The sequence below is a fragment of the Mastigoproctus giganteus genome, chromosome 5, assembly GCF_048544385.1.
Source record: "Mastigoproctus giganteus isolate SK-2022 chromosome 5, ASM4854438v1, whole genome shotgun sequence".
NCBI lineage: Eukaryota > Metazoa > Arthropoda > Arachnida > Uropygi > Thelyphonidae > Mastigoproctus > Mastigoproctus giganteus.
Window position 1 is genome coordinate 165,261,150 of NC_143579.1, and position 14,430 is coordinate 165,275,579.

Genomic DNA, 14,430 nt, shown 5'->3' on the forward strand with positions numbered 1-14,430 from the left:
GTTCAAATACCAGACAATCTGGGCCAAAACTGGATGCCTGGCAGTTCTGCCATTACCTCAGCAACAAAAGTCTCACTTGTCATCTACCTTAGTGCTATCCTACTGTGGGTTACATTTTGATAATTTTTGTGGATCTCTGTCGATGATTAGGCCCAGAATATCCTTACCCCTGATACTTTCCATACAATGCTGATATAGGTGTTAATGATGTTGATTTATTAAGTTCATTCATCTCCCTTGCAAAGGTTCCCTACCAATTTCATCACTCAATGAAGAACAGAATTAAAATATCCCATAATAAGGAACTTGCACTTCCTTGCATTTATAATATAATTTTGATATAAAATATTAAATTATTATCCTTTGGTATAAAAGCTACAGGCATTCATAGTATTAGTTGGTGTCATGTTTTTTTTTAATTGCATTATGAATTAGATTATTATAAGGCTTTTAATTCCATTCTGTGCCTCTGGTGAATTAATGCCTCTGTGGACAAGGCTACATTCACTGTACCATAGTTAAGTTTCTGAGCTTATGCTTTCTTATGTCATTTTGCCGATACTAATATCCTTTAGCTGTAGGGCCAGATTTAGACATAAGGCTCTAATGCAAAAGCATGTGAAGAGACCCCAAATTATGTAATTATGGATTTTTATCTTCACAGAAGGAAGCTGCTAGGCTTTGGCCCCAGTCCATGGATTTTTAGCTTATGCCTAAATCCAGCAGCACTTAGTTGGCATAAAAAACTTACTAGTTCCCATGATTACTTTCCTGAACATAACCTTTTTGCATTTGTTAACATCCATTTCCCTCACTGAAAATAATTTTAAAAACATCTAAGAAAATTATAATCGCCTTCTAAACAAGTTTGTTTTACACTTGATAGTTGTTTCTTAGAATAAATTCCATATTGATATGTGTTTACTATCACATAGTAGTTGCTTTACTTAAAGATTCTTAATTCATGATAAATCACTGCTGATTATTAGATAAAGAATGTTGCTTTTTCTTGTCTTCCAAACTTGTTAGAGAAAGTAGTCATCCCGTAAATCCAAAAATATTCTGCTACTGAGTGAGCATCCAACTTGCACATTCTGTCATTATCTGTATAGTTAAAATCTCCAGGATAAGAAATTCCAATTTGCTTTCCCACTCTGTAGTTCATTATATTCACCACACTAGACTGATTCACTCAATGTTATACTAGCACTCCTTGCTTACTGGTTGTATTATTTTATAATCAATGTACTTCTTAACCCTGCAGTGGTGGCATAGCTCTTGCAATACAAGTGGTGGAGTAGCACCTGATGGGCATTTTTTTTTTTTTAATTTCAAGAAAAAAACTTTTGAATGTTTTTTTTAATTGTACATGTATTATACCCATATTTATATAATATTTATTATTTATAACAAATAATATTTATTTATTTTTATACCCATATTTAAGCTTTTCTTAAAAGATTGCAATACGACTGTTTCTTTTTAATAAAAAAATAAATTTTTGAAAATGTAGTTTTATTTTTTATCAATTATTTTAAAAAAATAAATTATTCTGAAAATTAAAAAGATATCAGTCAAAAAAAAATAGACTTGAACCTATTATTCTGATTTGTTTTACAGTTGAAAAGTAAAAGGGCAGGTATACCATGATCTCATTTCACCTGTCCTTTTTGCATAATATATTTCCCTTTCTTGACAGTAGTCACAAATAATAGATAATTCTTTTAAAACCAGTGCTGCCTGCTTCTGGGTAAACCTTCTGTGTGCCTAATGTGTAAGAATAGGCTCTACCATTAAGTGAGCAGCACTTAAACTTTGCTCAGCTGTTAAGCACATGAAATTTTAAATCGTTGCATGTGCATATATTTCTGCTTATTATATATACAAATACTTCTAAAAAAATTACTCTTGAAAATTATGAAAAGTACTGTGGAAATTGACTTGAAAGTCAAATCCCACAGTACTTTTCATGCAAATGGAAAAAGTGTTACGCAGACAGTAGTGTTGGTTCCTGACAGATGCTTGTTTTGTGTTCTTGCATTTCATCACTGCAAAAACCAATTCCAGAACTATTGCACTGAATGTTTGAGTGTATTTCAGAAGCTAGAAATAAGTTCAGATTTTTAATCATTAATTAAAGGATAATTCCTCCTGCATTAACTTTTAATTCCGAAATTAATTAAAGGATAATGCGGGAGGTTTTTAGCTTATGGGAGGGAAGGAGAATTCCAGAAACCTCCCCTGAATCTAAGGATGCTCTCATGCCCACATTATCCTTTAATAATTTGAAAGGAACCTGTCAGATGCTGCCACCAACTGCACTAAGTACAACTCCACGTACACGTGCATATTATCATTGTGTGCATCTGTTCTGTTCATGTACACCACATTCAAATTCTGCATTCCTTATATCAGAGTAGCACTGTATTTTTGATTTATTTATTATGTTATTACTTGATGTAATCAGGTTTTCAAATTAATCAAATTTATTTACTGTGCTCTTAGCATTAGTGTGTAAACAAGTAAATAAATGGTACTTCTTTGTCCCCTTAACAGCCTGTATAATTGCTAGTCCTGTGAGGTCCCCCAGCAGACCTGTGATCCTCTCCATCTTGCATTCCAGGTTGCTTCTATGTCCAAATAGAAGCATTGAAGAATTTACTTTCCATTGTGGCTGCCATTAAACTTTGTATTGTATATTTCTGCCTCCCTTTTCTAACAAGGAGTTTCCAACTCGCCTAACCACTGCCTCACTTGTAGTAGCAAATATTCTTTTATACCTTCTATTTAAGTATATCCCATCCGTGTAAAAGTAGTTTGGCCTGTTAATAAGTGCAGACCATTCTGAGAAAAAAATCTTATCTCATTAACTTTGCAGTCTCTGGAGGACCAAATTAATTAATAAGGTTCTCATAATGTACTCATATTTTCATAATGTACTCCCTTCTATTATGTTCTGGCAGAATTTCAGAAACCTTCAAATTTAGCCATAACTCGTGGCTTTTTTCCACAATATTATCTTTCATTCTTGGAATGCTTGTGCTTAATGTTCTTAAATGTTCATCAATATTGACATTTACCTCTGGCAGATATACCCTGGTCCTATTCTACATGGCCTTTCTGCATAATATATTTTCCATTTCTTGACAGTAGTCACTAATAATAGTGCTGTCTGCTCATGGGTGATCATTCTGCGCTGCCTAATGCATGCATAAGAATAGGCTCTGCCACAGAGGGTGTAGCACTGAAACTTTGCACAACTTTCTAATGTAATACAGTTTTCAATTGTAAATTTTTTATCTCTAGAAAATGTAATGAAAGATTTTTCATCATAAAGTGGTCATACTTTTCTTGCTTACAAGTAACATTCATTTAATTTTTCATGATTACTGTAGAATATTTCAGAAAGTAGTACATGTTATGTAGATTCATAAGTTTAAACTGGAAAAGAAAATCGTTGGGGCTTTTGTTGATTATTAATAATATATCTGACTATAGTGTCCCCCCCCTCTCGATTTACTTTCTGGGGGGAAGGAGACCAAATGAATTTTATAAAACTAAATATAACTTTGCAATGCTAGTTAGGTTTAATTAAAGCTTCTTTCTCTTGTATACATCTTAAAGAATTGATAGTGAATCAAATCTAGGCTTGTTGTTGAGCCTCAATACAAAATATTTCCTGTATACTAGTATAAGTGTATGAAATTATAAAATTCCTCAATATATTATGCTGTATAATTTTCTTGAGTATTCTCATGATCATGATTTTTTTTTTTTTTTCTTTCTAGATTTTAGAATGTACAGAACAAGAGGAGAATATAAAATTATACCTTCAGACAGAATAACATGTACTAAAACTGATCTTGAAAAAATGCAGGAGATGCATCCTCCTATAGAAATGCCAAATGGAAATGTTGGAACACCTACAAAAATATTTTTGAAATTAATCAATGAATGCCGTTTGCCTCCTTCAATTATAAAAAAATTGGGTCTTGAATTTCCAAGAACAAGATGTAAAAGACTTTATGGTAGTGTGCCATTTGATTATGGAGGAAAGGCTGAAAAATATATTGAACCAGATAGTGATTTAATGAGATTGGTAAAAAATGGAAAAGATGAAATTCCTTCAGATACCTTCATTAATCGAAAGTCTAGTTCAGGACATACTTGCAGAAGATATGGAGAAAGTGAACATTCTGCTAAAGAAAGTGATGAGGTAATATCCTTTTCTTATGATTTGAATATACAGGCAACTCTCGGTTTACGAATGTTCGATTTACAAACATTCGCTATAACGAACGTCACAATCATTCAGTAGTTAGAGTTCCTTATAAAATGGAATGCCAAACATAGTCAACATAATTGTAAGATTTAAATAAATGAACTTTTAAAAAATGTATTTATTACAATAATTATCAGGAAATTATTGAACTGGGCAATAAAGTGGACCTTGACCTTGATGTGACTGACGTGAGAGAGCCTTTGGACTTGCTTTTTGAGGAATTAACAACCGATGAAATAATTGAAATACAGACACATCTAAATTCTGAAGTAACAGAAGAACCTGATATTCCACAGCCTTCCAGAACATTTACAAGGCAGAAAATGGCTGCAGCTTTTAAATCCATTTTCTGAGGGTTTGGCAATCATTGAAGAAGACGACGTAAATTTGGAAAGAATTGCAAAAATGAAAAGAGGCGTTTAAGACTGTCTAGCATGGTACAGTGAGATTTTTGAAGAAAGAAAAAAAAAGAATCTAACTGTGCAATCTTCTATAGAAACATATTTTAAAAAGGTGGAAAATTCAGCTATCTCTTCATTATCAGACACCTTTCCATCTACCTCATCTGCACCTAATGTCACTTATGTGGAAAATATTGAACTCTGATGAAAATATTGCGAATAAAAGTTGAATACATATGTATGTACAGTACATATATTATAGTGACAAATGGGTCTGGAGTACTGGGGTCCATAGTTTAACAGATATTTATTTAAAGTATACCCAGTAAAATAAAATAAAATAAAATATTTCCAGAAGCTTTCGGAACTCGTGTCCCTTTCTCAACTGACAGAATTTTTAAATACATTACAAGCAAACTGTGGCACGTTACTCATTCGTCATTGTTGTAGCACGGACGTGTGCTGCCTTGCGCCAGTGATCATCCATCAATAAAACGGTTGTCTCCAGGATTGGATGTATACGCATGCCTTTCTGGCGATTTAATGCCTTAGGGTTGTTCATTATGTTTAGTGACTCTAGCCATAGGCGGTGGCGAAAGTGTCGCGCGTGGTCCACTATCTCAAAGTCGCGCTTGGGGTCAAGATCGTGGTTGGTAGCCCAAAAATGTTCTGCAAGCGCGGACTGGTCAGTTTCGGCAAGCCGGATTGCTCTGTCGTGTTCCGTGAGGCGATCCTGGAGACGTCTCGATGTCTCACCTACGTAGCAACTGTTACAGGCCCTACAGGTGATACGGTACACTACATTGCTGCGTAAGACAGGTGTGACAGGGGTCTTCACACTGGAGACAAGTGAACGTAGGTTCCTACCTGGTAATTGTACACATTTTATGTTGTAACTTCTCAGGATCTTCGAGATACGTCCTGACACTCCTGGATAGTACGGAATGTAGGCGGATGATATGCCGACTTGCTTCGGAGGTCTTGGGTTGGAAGTAAGCTCTTGTGCCTGTAACAAGCATCTGTTTAGTACATGGGATGGATAACCGCATCTGGTTAAGTCCGCCTTCACACGGGAGATCTCGTTACGTCTAATTGTGTCGGTGCTGGAATGGCTCCAGGCCCTGGAGAACAGGGTGCGGGCAGTGCTATTGAGATGGCTTGGAGCGTGGCCGGACCCGTAGTTGGTGAATTGACCGCACCACATGGGTTTGCGGTATACTGAGGTCTCTAGATGTGGGCCTACGCGATGCACTAGCACGTCCAGAAACGGGAGCGAACCGTCCACCTCTGATTCTACGGTAAACTTGATGAAATTGGATAGAGAGTTGAGGTATTCTAGTAGTACCGTTTCAGAACCACGTGGTATTATGGTAAAAATATCGTCGACATATCTACACCACGTTGTAATAGGTGTAGGTGGGTTCTGGTGTATCTGCTTCTCCAGATCTTCCATGGCGATGTTAGCTACTACGGAACTGACAGGGGCACCCATAGCAGTGCCATGTACTTGTTTGTAGAGTGAGTCTTCAAAGGTGAAGATGCTGCTAGAGAGGCATAGGTTGAGGGCGGTACAGATGTCATCAGTGGATAGTGACGTCCTGGATTGGAGGCTTAAGTCGCTCTCAAGGAGCCTTCTGGCGCAGTGCACGGCCTGTTGGACGGGAATCGAGGTGAATAAAGAAACCACGTCAAATGATGCCATGACAGAGTTATCAGGGATTGAAATGTCCTTAATGGTGTTAATGAATTCACTGCTGTTTTTAACGGTGTGAGATGTATTACCTATAAGAGGCGAGAGGAGGCTCGCGATGTGTTTGGACAGTTCATACGTTGGGGCACTGCAGCAAGACACTATAGGTCTGAGAGGAATACCCGGTTTATGGATCTTTGGTAATCCGTAGAATTGTGGTAGTTGACAGCCAGTACCACGCAGAAGATGGTGAGTCGCGGTCGGGATCTTCTTATCTTTAAGCCATGCGTGGACAAGTTTATTAACATTTGCTTCCAGACGTTTCAAGACTTTAACGGGAGGATCAGGTAGAGGTTCATATACGTTAGGATCGAGTAATAGGGCCAAGGCTTTCTCTCGGTAGGCTGATCGGTCCAGCACAACAGTCCGGCGCCCTTTATCCGCAGGAAGTACAACGATGGAGTTGTCTTTTCTTATAGATGACAGGGCGGCACGTTGGCGGTGGTTGAGGTTTGAGCACGTTTTTCGAGTGTTGCGGAGGACTGCGGCAGTCTTGAATCGGATCTCGTTGGCAGTTTCTTCGGGAAGGTTGGTAATACTGGCTTCTATGCCCATAGCGAGCTGTGTGATGGGAGGTTTCGATGGTATAACGGCGAATTTCATACCGTTTGATAAAACACTCAGCTGCTCGTTGGACAGTTGTTTGTTACTTAGATTCAAGACGAAAGAAGTCGTGTCGTCTGAACGAGTGTTCGTCTTTAAGGAGTTAGTTTCTATGCTCAAGTTTATGAACTTGCGCTGTTGGCGTAAACGGTAGGTATCCGAGGTCTGACTAGCCCGATGGCAGATGGTATGTATAAGGTTTGTAAATACAATAGGCGAGACCTTACCTTGTATATGTTGTAACAGTCTGGACTTGTTGTAGTCAGCGTTCCTGATTTCATGGTGGAGATGGGATATCCATAAATTTAACGTGCGCAGGCTGAAGTTAAAGCAGGCACGATCCATATGAGAGTTGTGGAACGGGGCTTTGTATCGGAACCCTTTAGGTATAATTCGATTGCTTTTGCATCTGTGGGCGAAGCGTAAATGTTGCCTGTAGCGAGCTATTGAGAGGAAGCATTTTTTGCAACTGTGCACAATCGTTGTAGGTATTATGGCCATAAAGTGATCGAATAGTGACAAATGGGCCTGGAGTACTGGGGTCCATAGTTTAACAGATATTTATTTAAAGTATACCCAGTAAAATAAAATAAAATAAAATATTTCCAGAAGCTTTCGGAACTCGTGTCCCTTTCTCAACTGACAGAATTTTTAAATACATTACAAGCAAACTGTGGCACGTTACTCATTCGTCATTGTTGTAGCACGGACGTGTGCTGCCTTGCGCCAGTGATCATCCATCAATAAAACGGTTGTCTCCAGGATTGGATGTATACGCATGCCTTTCTGGCGATTTAATGCCTTAGGGTTGTTCATTATGTTTAGTGACTCTAGCCATAGGCGGTGGCGAAAGTGTCGCGCGTGGTCCACTATCTCAAAGTCGCGCTTGGGGTCAAGATCGTGGTTGGTAGCCCAAAAATGTTCTGCAAGCGCGGACTGGTCAGTTTCGGCAAGCCGGATTGCTCTGTCGTGTTCCGTGAGGCGATCCTGGAGACGTCTCGATGTCTCACCTACGTAGCAACTGTTACAGGCCCTACAGGTGATACGGTACACTACATTGCTGCGTAAGACAGGTGTGACAGGGGTCTTCACACTGGAGACAAGTGAACGTAGGTTCCTACCTGGTAATTGTACACATTTTATGTTGTAACTTCTCAGGATCTTCGAGATACGTCCTGACACTCCTGGATAGTACGGAATGTAGGCGGATGATATGCCGACTTGCTTCGGAGGTCTTGGGTTGGAAGTAAGCTCTTGTGCCTGTAACAAGCATCTGTTTAGTACATGGGATGGATAACCGCATCTGGTTAAGTCCGCCTTCACACGGGAGATCTCGTTACGTCTAATTGTGTCGGTGCTGGAATGGCTCCAGGCCCTGGAGAACAGGGTGCGGGCAGTGCTATTGAGATGGCTTGGAGCGTGGCCGGACCCGTAGTTGGTGAATTGACCGCACCACATGGGTTTGCGGTATACTGAGGTCTCTAGATGTGGGCCTACGCGATGCACTAGCACGTCCAGAAACGGGAGCGAACCGTCCACCTCTGATTCTACGGTAAACTTGATGAAATTGGATAGAGAGTTGAGGTATTCTAGTAGTACCGTTTCAGAACCACGTGGTATTATGGTAAAAATATCGTCGACATATGCGGTTATCCATCCCATGTACTAAACAGATGCTTGTTACAGGCACAAGAGCTTACTTCCAACCCAAGACCTCCGAAGCAAGTCGGCATATCATCCGCCTACATTCCGTACTATCCAGGAGTGTCAGGACGTATCTCGAAGATCCTGAGAAGTTACAACATAAAATGTGTACAATTACCAGGTAGGAACCTACGTTCACTTGTCTCCAGTGTGAAGACCCCTGTCACACCTGTCTTACGCAGCAATGTAGTGTACCGTATCACCTGTAGGGCCTGTAACAGTTGCTACGTAGGTGAGACATCGAGACGTCTCCAGGATCGCCTCACGGAACACGACAGAGCAATCCGGCTTGCCGAAACTGACCAGTCCGCGCTTGCAGAACATTTTTGGGCTACCAACCACGATCTTGACCCCAAGCGCGACTTTGAGATAGTGGACCACGCGCGACACTTTCGCCACCGCCTATGGCTAGAGTCACTAAACATAATGAACAACCCTAAGGCATTAAATCGCCAGAAAGGCATGCGTATACATCCAATCCTGGAGACAACCGTTTTATTGATGGATGATCACTGGCGCAAGGCAGCACACGTCCGTGCTACAACAATGACGAATGAGTAACGTGCCACAGTTTGCTTGTAATGTATTTAAAAATTCTGTCAGTTGAGAAAGGGACACGAGTTCCGAAAGCTTCTGGAAATATTTTATTTTATTTTATTTTACTGGGTATACTTTAAATAAATATCTGTTAAACTATGGACCCCAGTACTCCAGGCCCATTTGTCACTATTCGATCACTTTATGGCCATAATACCTACAACGATTGTGCACAGTTGCAAAAATGCTTCCTCTCAATAGCTCGCTACAGGCAACATTTACGCTTCGCCCACAGATGCAAAAGCAATCGAATTATACCTAAAGGGTTCCGATACAAAGCCCCGTTCCACAACTCTCATATGGATCGTGCCTGCTTTAACTTCAGCCTGCGCACGTTAAATTTATGGATATCCCATCTCCACCATGAAATCAGGAACGCTGACTACAACAAGTCCAGACTGTTACAACATATACAAGGTAAGGTCTCGCCTATTGTATTTACAAACCTTATACATACCATCTGCCATCGGGCTAGTCAGACCTCGGATACCTACCGTTTACGCCAACAGCGCAAGTTCATAAACTTGAGCATAGAAACTAACTCCTTAAAGACGAACACTCGTTCAGACGACACGACTTCTTTCGTCTTGAATCTAAGTAACAAACAACTGTCCAACGAGCAGCTGAGTGTTTTATCAAACGGTATGAAATTCGCCGTTATACCATCGAAACCTCCCATCACACAGCTCGCTATGGGCATAGAAGCCAGTATTACCAACCTTCCCGAAGAAACTGCCAACGAGATCCGATTCAAGACTGCCGCAGTCCTCCGCAACACTCGAAAAACGTGCTCAAACCTCAACCACCGCCAACGTGCCGCCCTGTCATCTATAAGAAAAGACAACTCCATCGTTGTACTTCCTGCGGATAAAGGGCGCCGGACTGTTGTGCTGGACCGATCAGCCTACCGAGAGAAAGCCTTGGCCCTATTACTCGATCCTAACGTATATGAACCTCTACCTGATCCTCCCGTTAAAGTCTTGAAACGTCTGGAAGCAAATGTTAATAAACTTGTCCACGCATGGCTTAAAGATAAGAAGATCCCGACCGCGACTCACCATCTTCTGCGTGGTACTGGCTGTCAACTACCACAATTCTACGGATTACCAAAGATCCATAAACCGGGTATTCCTCTCAGACCTATAGTGTCTTGCTGCAGTGCCCCAACGTATGAACTGTCCAAACACATCGCGAGCCTCCTCTCGCCTCTTATAGGTAATACATCTCACACCGTTAAAAACAGCAGTGAATTCATTAACACCATTAAGGACATTTCAATCCCTGATAACTCTGTCATGGCATCATTTGACGTGGTTTCTTTATTCACCTCGATTCCCGTCCAACAGGCCGTGCACTGCGCCAGAAGGCTCCTTGAGAGCGACTTAAGCCTCCAATCCAGGACGTCACTATCCACTGATGACATCTGTACCGCCCTCAACCTATGCCTCTCTAGCAGCATCTTCACCTTTGAAGACTCACTCTACAAACAAGTACATGGCACTGCTATGGGTGCCCCTGTCAGTTCCGTAGTAGCTAACATCGCCATGGAAGATCTGGAGAAGCAGATACACCAGAACCCACCTACACCTATTACAACGTGGTGTAGATATGTCGACGATATTTTTACCATAATACCACGTGGTTCTGAAACGGTACTACTAGAATACCTCAACTCTCTATCCAATTTCATCAAGTTTACCGTAGAATCAGAGGTGGACGGTTCGCTCCCGTTTCTGGACGTGCTAGTGCATCGCGTAGGCCCACATCTAGAGACCTCAGTATACCGCAAACCCATGTGGTGCGGTCAATTCACCAACTACGGGTCCGGCCACGCTCCAAGCCATCTCAATAGCACTGCCCGCACCCTGTTCTCCAGGGCCTGGAGCCATTCCAGCACCGACACAATTAGACGTAACGAGATCTCCCGTGTGAAGGCGGACTTAACCAGATGCGGTTATCCATCCCATGTACTAAACAGATGCTTGTTACAGGCACAAGAGCTTACTTCCAACCCAAGACCTCCGAAGCAAGTCGGCATATCATCCGCCTACATTCCGTACTATCCAGGAGTGTCAGGACGTATCTCGAAGATCCTGAGAAGTTACAACATAAAATGTGTACAATTACCAGGTAGGAACCTACGTTCACTTGTCTCCAGTGTGAAGACCCCTGTCACACCTGTCTTACGCAGCAATGTAGTGTACCGTATCACCTGTAGGGCCTGTAACAGTTGCTACGTAGGTGAGACATCGAGACGTCTCCAGGATCGCCTCACGGAACACGACAGAACAATCCGGCTTGCCGAAACTGACCAGTCCGCGCTTGCAGAACATTTTTGGGCTACCAACCACGATCTTGACCCCAAGCGCGACTTTGAGATAGTGGACCACGCGCGACACTTTCGCCACCGCCTATGGCTAGAGTCACTAAACATAATGAACAACCCTAAGGCATTAAATCGCCAGAAAGGCATGCGTATACATCCAATCCTGGAGACAACCGTTTTATTGATGGATGATCACTGGCGCAAGGCAGCACACGTCCGTGCTACAACAATGACGAATGAGTAACGTGCCACAGTTTGCTTGTAATGTATTTAAAAATTCTGTCAGTTGAGAAAGGGACACGAGTTCCGAAAGCTTCTGGAAATATTTTATTTTATTTTATTTTACTGGGTATACTTTAAATAAATATCTGTTAAACATATATTATGTTAGTACTCATTTTCTTTATTTCTATTTTGTAACTCTGCTTTTAATTAAAATTAACAAATACAATATCTTGTTTTTTTTATTTTATTTTATGTTACATATCGTATACGAGAAATCATTAACGCATACATATATTATAATAAAACGTATTATATAGACCATTCGATGTTTAGTACATAGTTTTAATGCTTTAACATGGCTGCAAATTTATATGATACATATTGCAAAAGCTCAGGAATGTAAGATACACATACCAAACAGAACATATAACAAACAATGTCTTAGAACGGAACTCGTTCGTAAACTGAGAGTTGCCTGTATTCTGTTGAAATTTTGTTCATTACTATTTTCAATATAAGCATTAGCAGAAGCATATGACACAAGAAAGCAAGCTTGTACAGCATCAGTGAAAAAAAAAAAAAAAAAAAAAAAAAATTCCCTCTTTCACCCATCCATTCTCTCCAAAGGTTTGTCCACTTCCTTGAATTTATTTAAGCTATCAACTTCCACAAGGAGAGATGGAAGTTTGTTCAACAAATCAACTACTTGCTGGCTAAAGGCAAATTTCTGCACATCTGTTTTACAACTGTTTCCTCAATTTGAGTTTATGCCACCTGAAGTTTGTAATCTGAGCAAGAGGAAGAATCCCATCAACATTGTGCCTGCTAACACCATTCAAGGCCTTATGCACCTCATTCAGATCACCTAGCAGGTGCTTAATCTGCAGATGCTGCAATATGCAAAACTTAAGCCATTCTCGGTAAGAGCACCCCCTTGTTCCCCCTCACTAGTCTTGTTTCCCTTCTCTGTACTTGTTCTAGCAACTCTATATCCTTCCTAAAATGAGGCCCCTAGACCTGTATGCAGTACTCAAGGTGTGGCTTGACCATTTCCTTATACAAGGGGATAATCACCTCCTTATCCCTACTAGCAAAATTCCTGTATATCATTGACAAAACCCCATGACCTCCTCTGCAACCTGTCTGCACTACTCAGAAAACTTCATATCTGACTACACAATTATCCCCAGGTCTTTCATTCTCCACTACCCTTAGTGTAGTACTACACAATTGGTGCATTTCTCTGTGGTTACTATACTCACATTCAGTACTTTGCATTTGTCAATGTTGAACTTCAATTGCCACTTCTCAGCCCCTCTGCCCAACTTTTCTAGATCCCGTTGCAGTAGCATATTGTCGTTAACAACCCTGCCACCCTGTATCATCTGCAAACTTCAACATTAAGCCTGATATACCTTCATCAATATCATTGATAAATATACAAAACAGCAATGGGGTCCAGCACCGAACCCTGGTGGACTCCACTAATAACATTAGTCCATGAAAAGCAGTGTTCATTGATTACCACTCTGTCGTCTCCCACTCAATCATTCTTTTTATCCATTGTAGCAATTTGCCTTTAATGCCATACTGCTCCAATTTGTACAGCCGTCTTCCATGTGAACAGTATAAAAAGCTTTTCTGAAACCAAGTATATAATAACAAAATTTAACAGATATTTATTTAAAGTATACCCAGTATAAAATAAAATAAAATATTTCCAGAAGCTTTCGGAACTCGTGTCCCTTTCTCAACTGACAGAATTTTTGAATACATTACAAGCAAAGTGTGGCACGTTACTCATTCGTCATTGTTGTAGCACGGACGTGTGCTGCCTTGCGCCAGTGATCATCCATCAATAAAACGGTTGTCTCCAGAATTGGATGTATACGCATGCCTTTCTGGCGATTTAATGCCTTAGGGTTGTTCATTATGTTTAGTGACTCTAGCCATAGGCGGTGGCGAAAGTGTCGCGCGTGGTCCACCATCTCAAAGTCGCGCTTGGGGTCAAGATCGTGGTTGGTAGCCCAAAAATGTTCTGCAAGCGCGGACTGGTCAGTTTCGGCAAGCCGGATTGCTCTGTCGTGTTCCGTGAGGCGATCCTGGAGACGTCTCGATGTCTCACCTACGTAGCAACTGTTACAGGCCCTACAGGTGATACGGTACACTACATTGCTGCGTAAGACAGGTGTGACAGGGGTCTTCACACTGGAGACAAGTGAACGTAGGTTCCTACCTGGTAATTGTACACATTTTATGTTGTAACTTCTCAGGATCTTCGAGATACGTCCTGACACTCCTGGATAGTACGGAATGTAGGCGGATGATATGCCGACTTGCTTCGGAGGTCTTGGGTTGGAAGTAAGTTCTTGTGCCTGTAACAAGCATCTGTTTAGTACATGGGATGGATAACCGCATCTGGTTAAGTCCGCCTTCACACGGGAGATCTCGTTACGTCTAATTGTGTCGGTGCTGGAATGGCTCCAGGCCCTGGAGAACAGGGTGCGGGCAGTGCTATTGAGATGGCTTGGAGCGTGGCCGG

General features: G+C 41.1%; 1 protein-coding gene across 1 annotated transcript in view; it reads left to right on the forward strand.

Moving 5' to 3' along the window:
- Nucleotides 1-14,430, forward strand: part of LOC150085812 (G patch domain-containing protein 3-like) — a 90,980-nt gene that overhangs the window by 11,803 nt on the left and 64,747 nt on the right. The window contains exon 2 of the mRNA XM_090373499.1: nucleotides 3,789-4,216. Within this exon, the coding sequence (XP_090229625.1) occupies nucleotides 3,797-4,216 (420 nt within the window). The 5' untranslated portion in view covers nucleotides 3,789-3,796. The remainder of the gene's footprint in view (nucleotides 1-3,788; nucleotides 4,217-14,430) is intronic.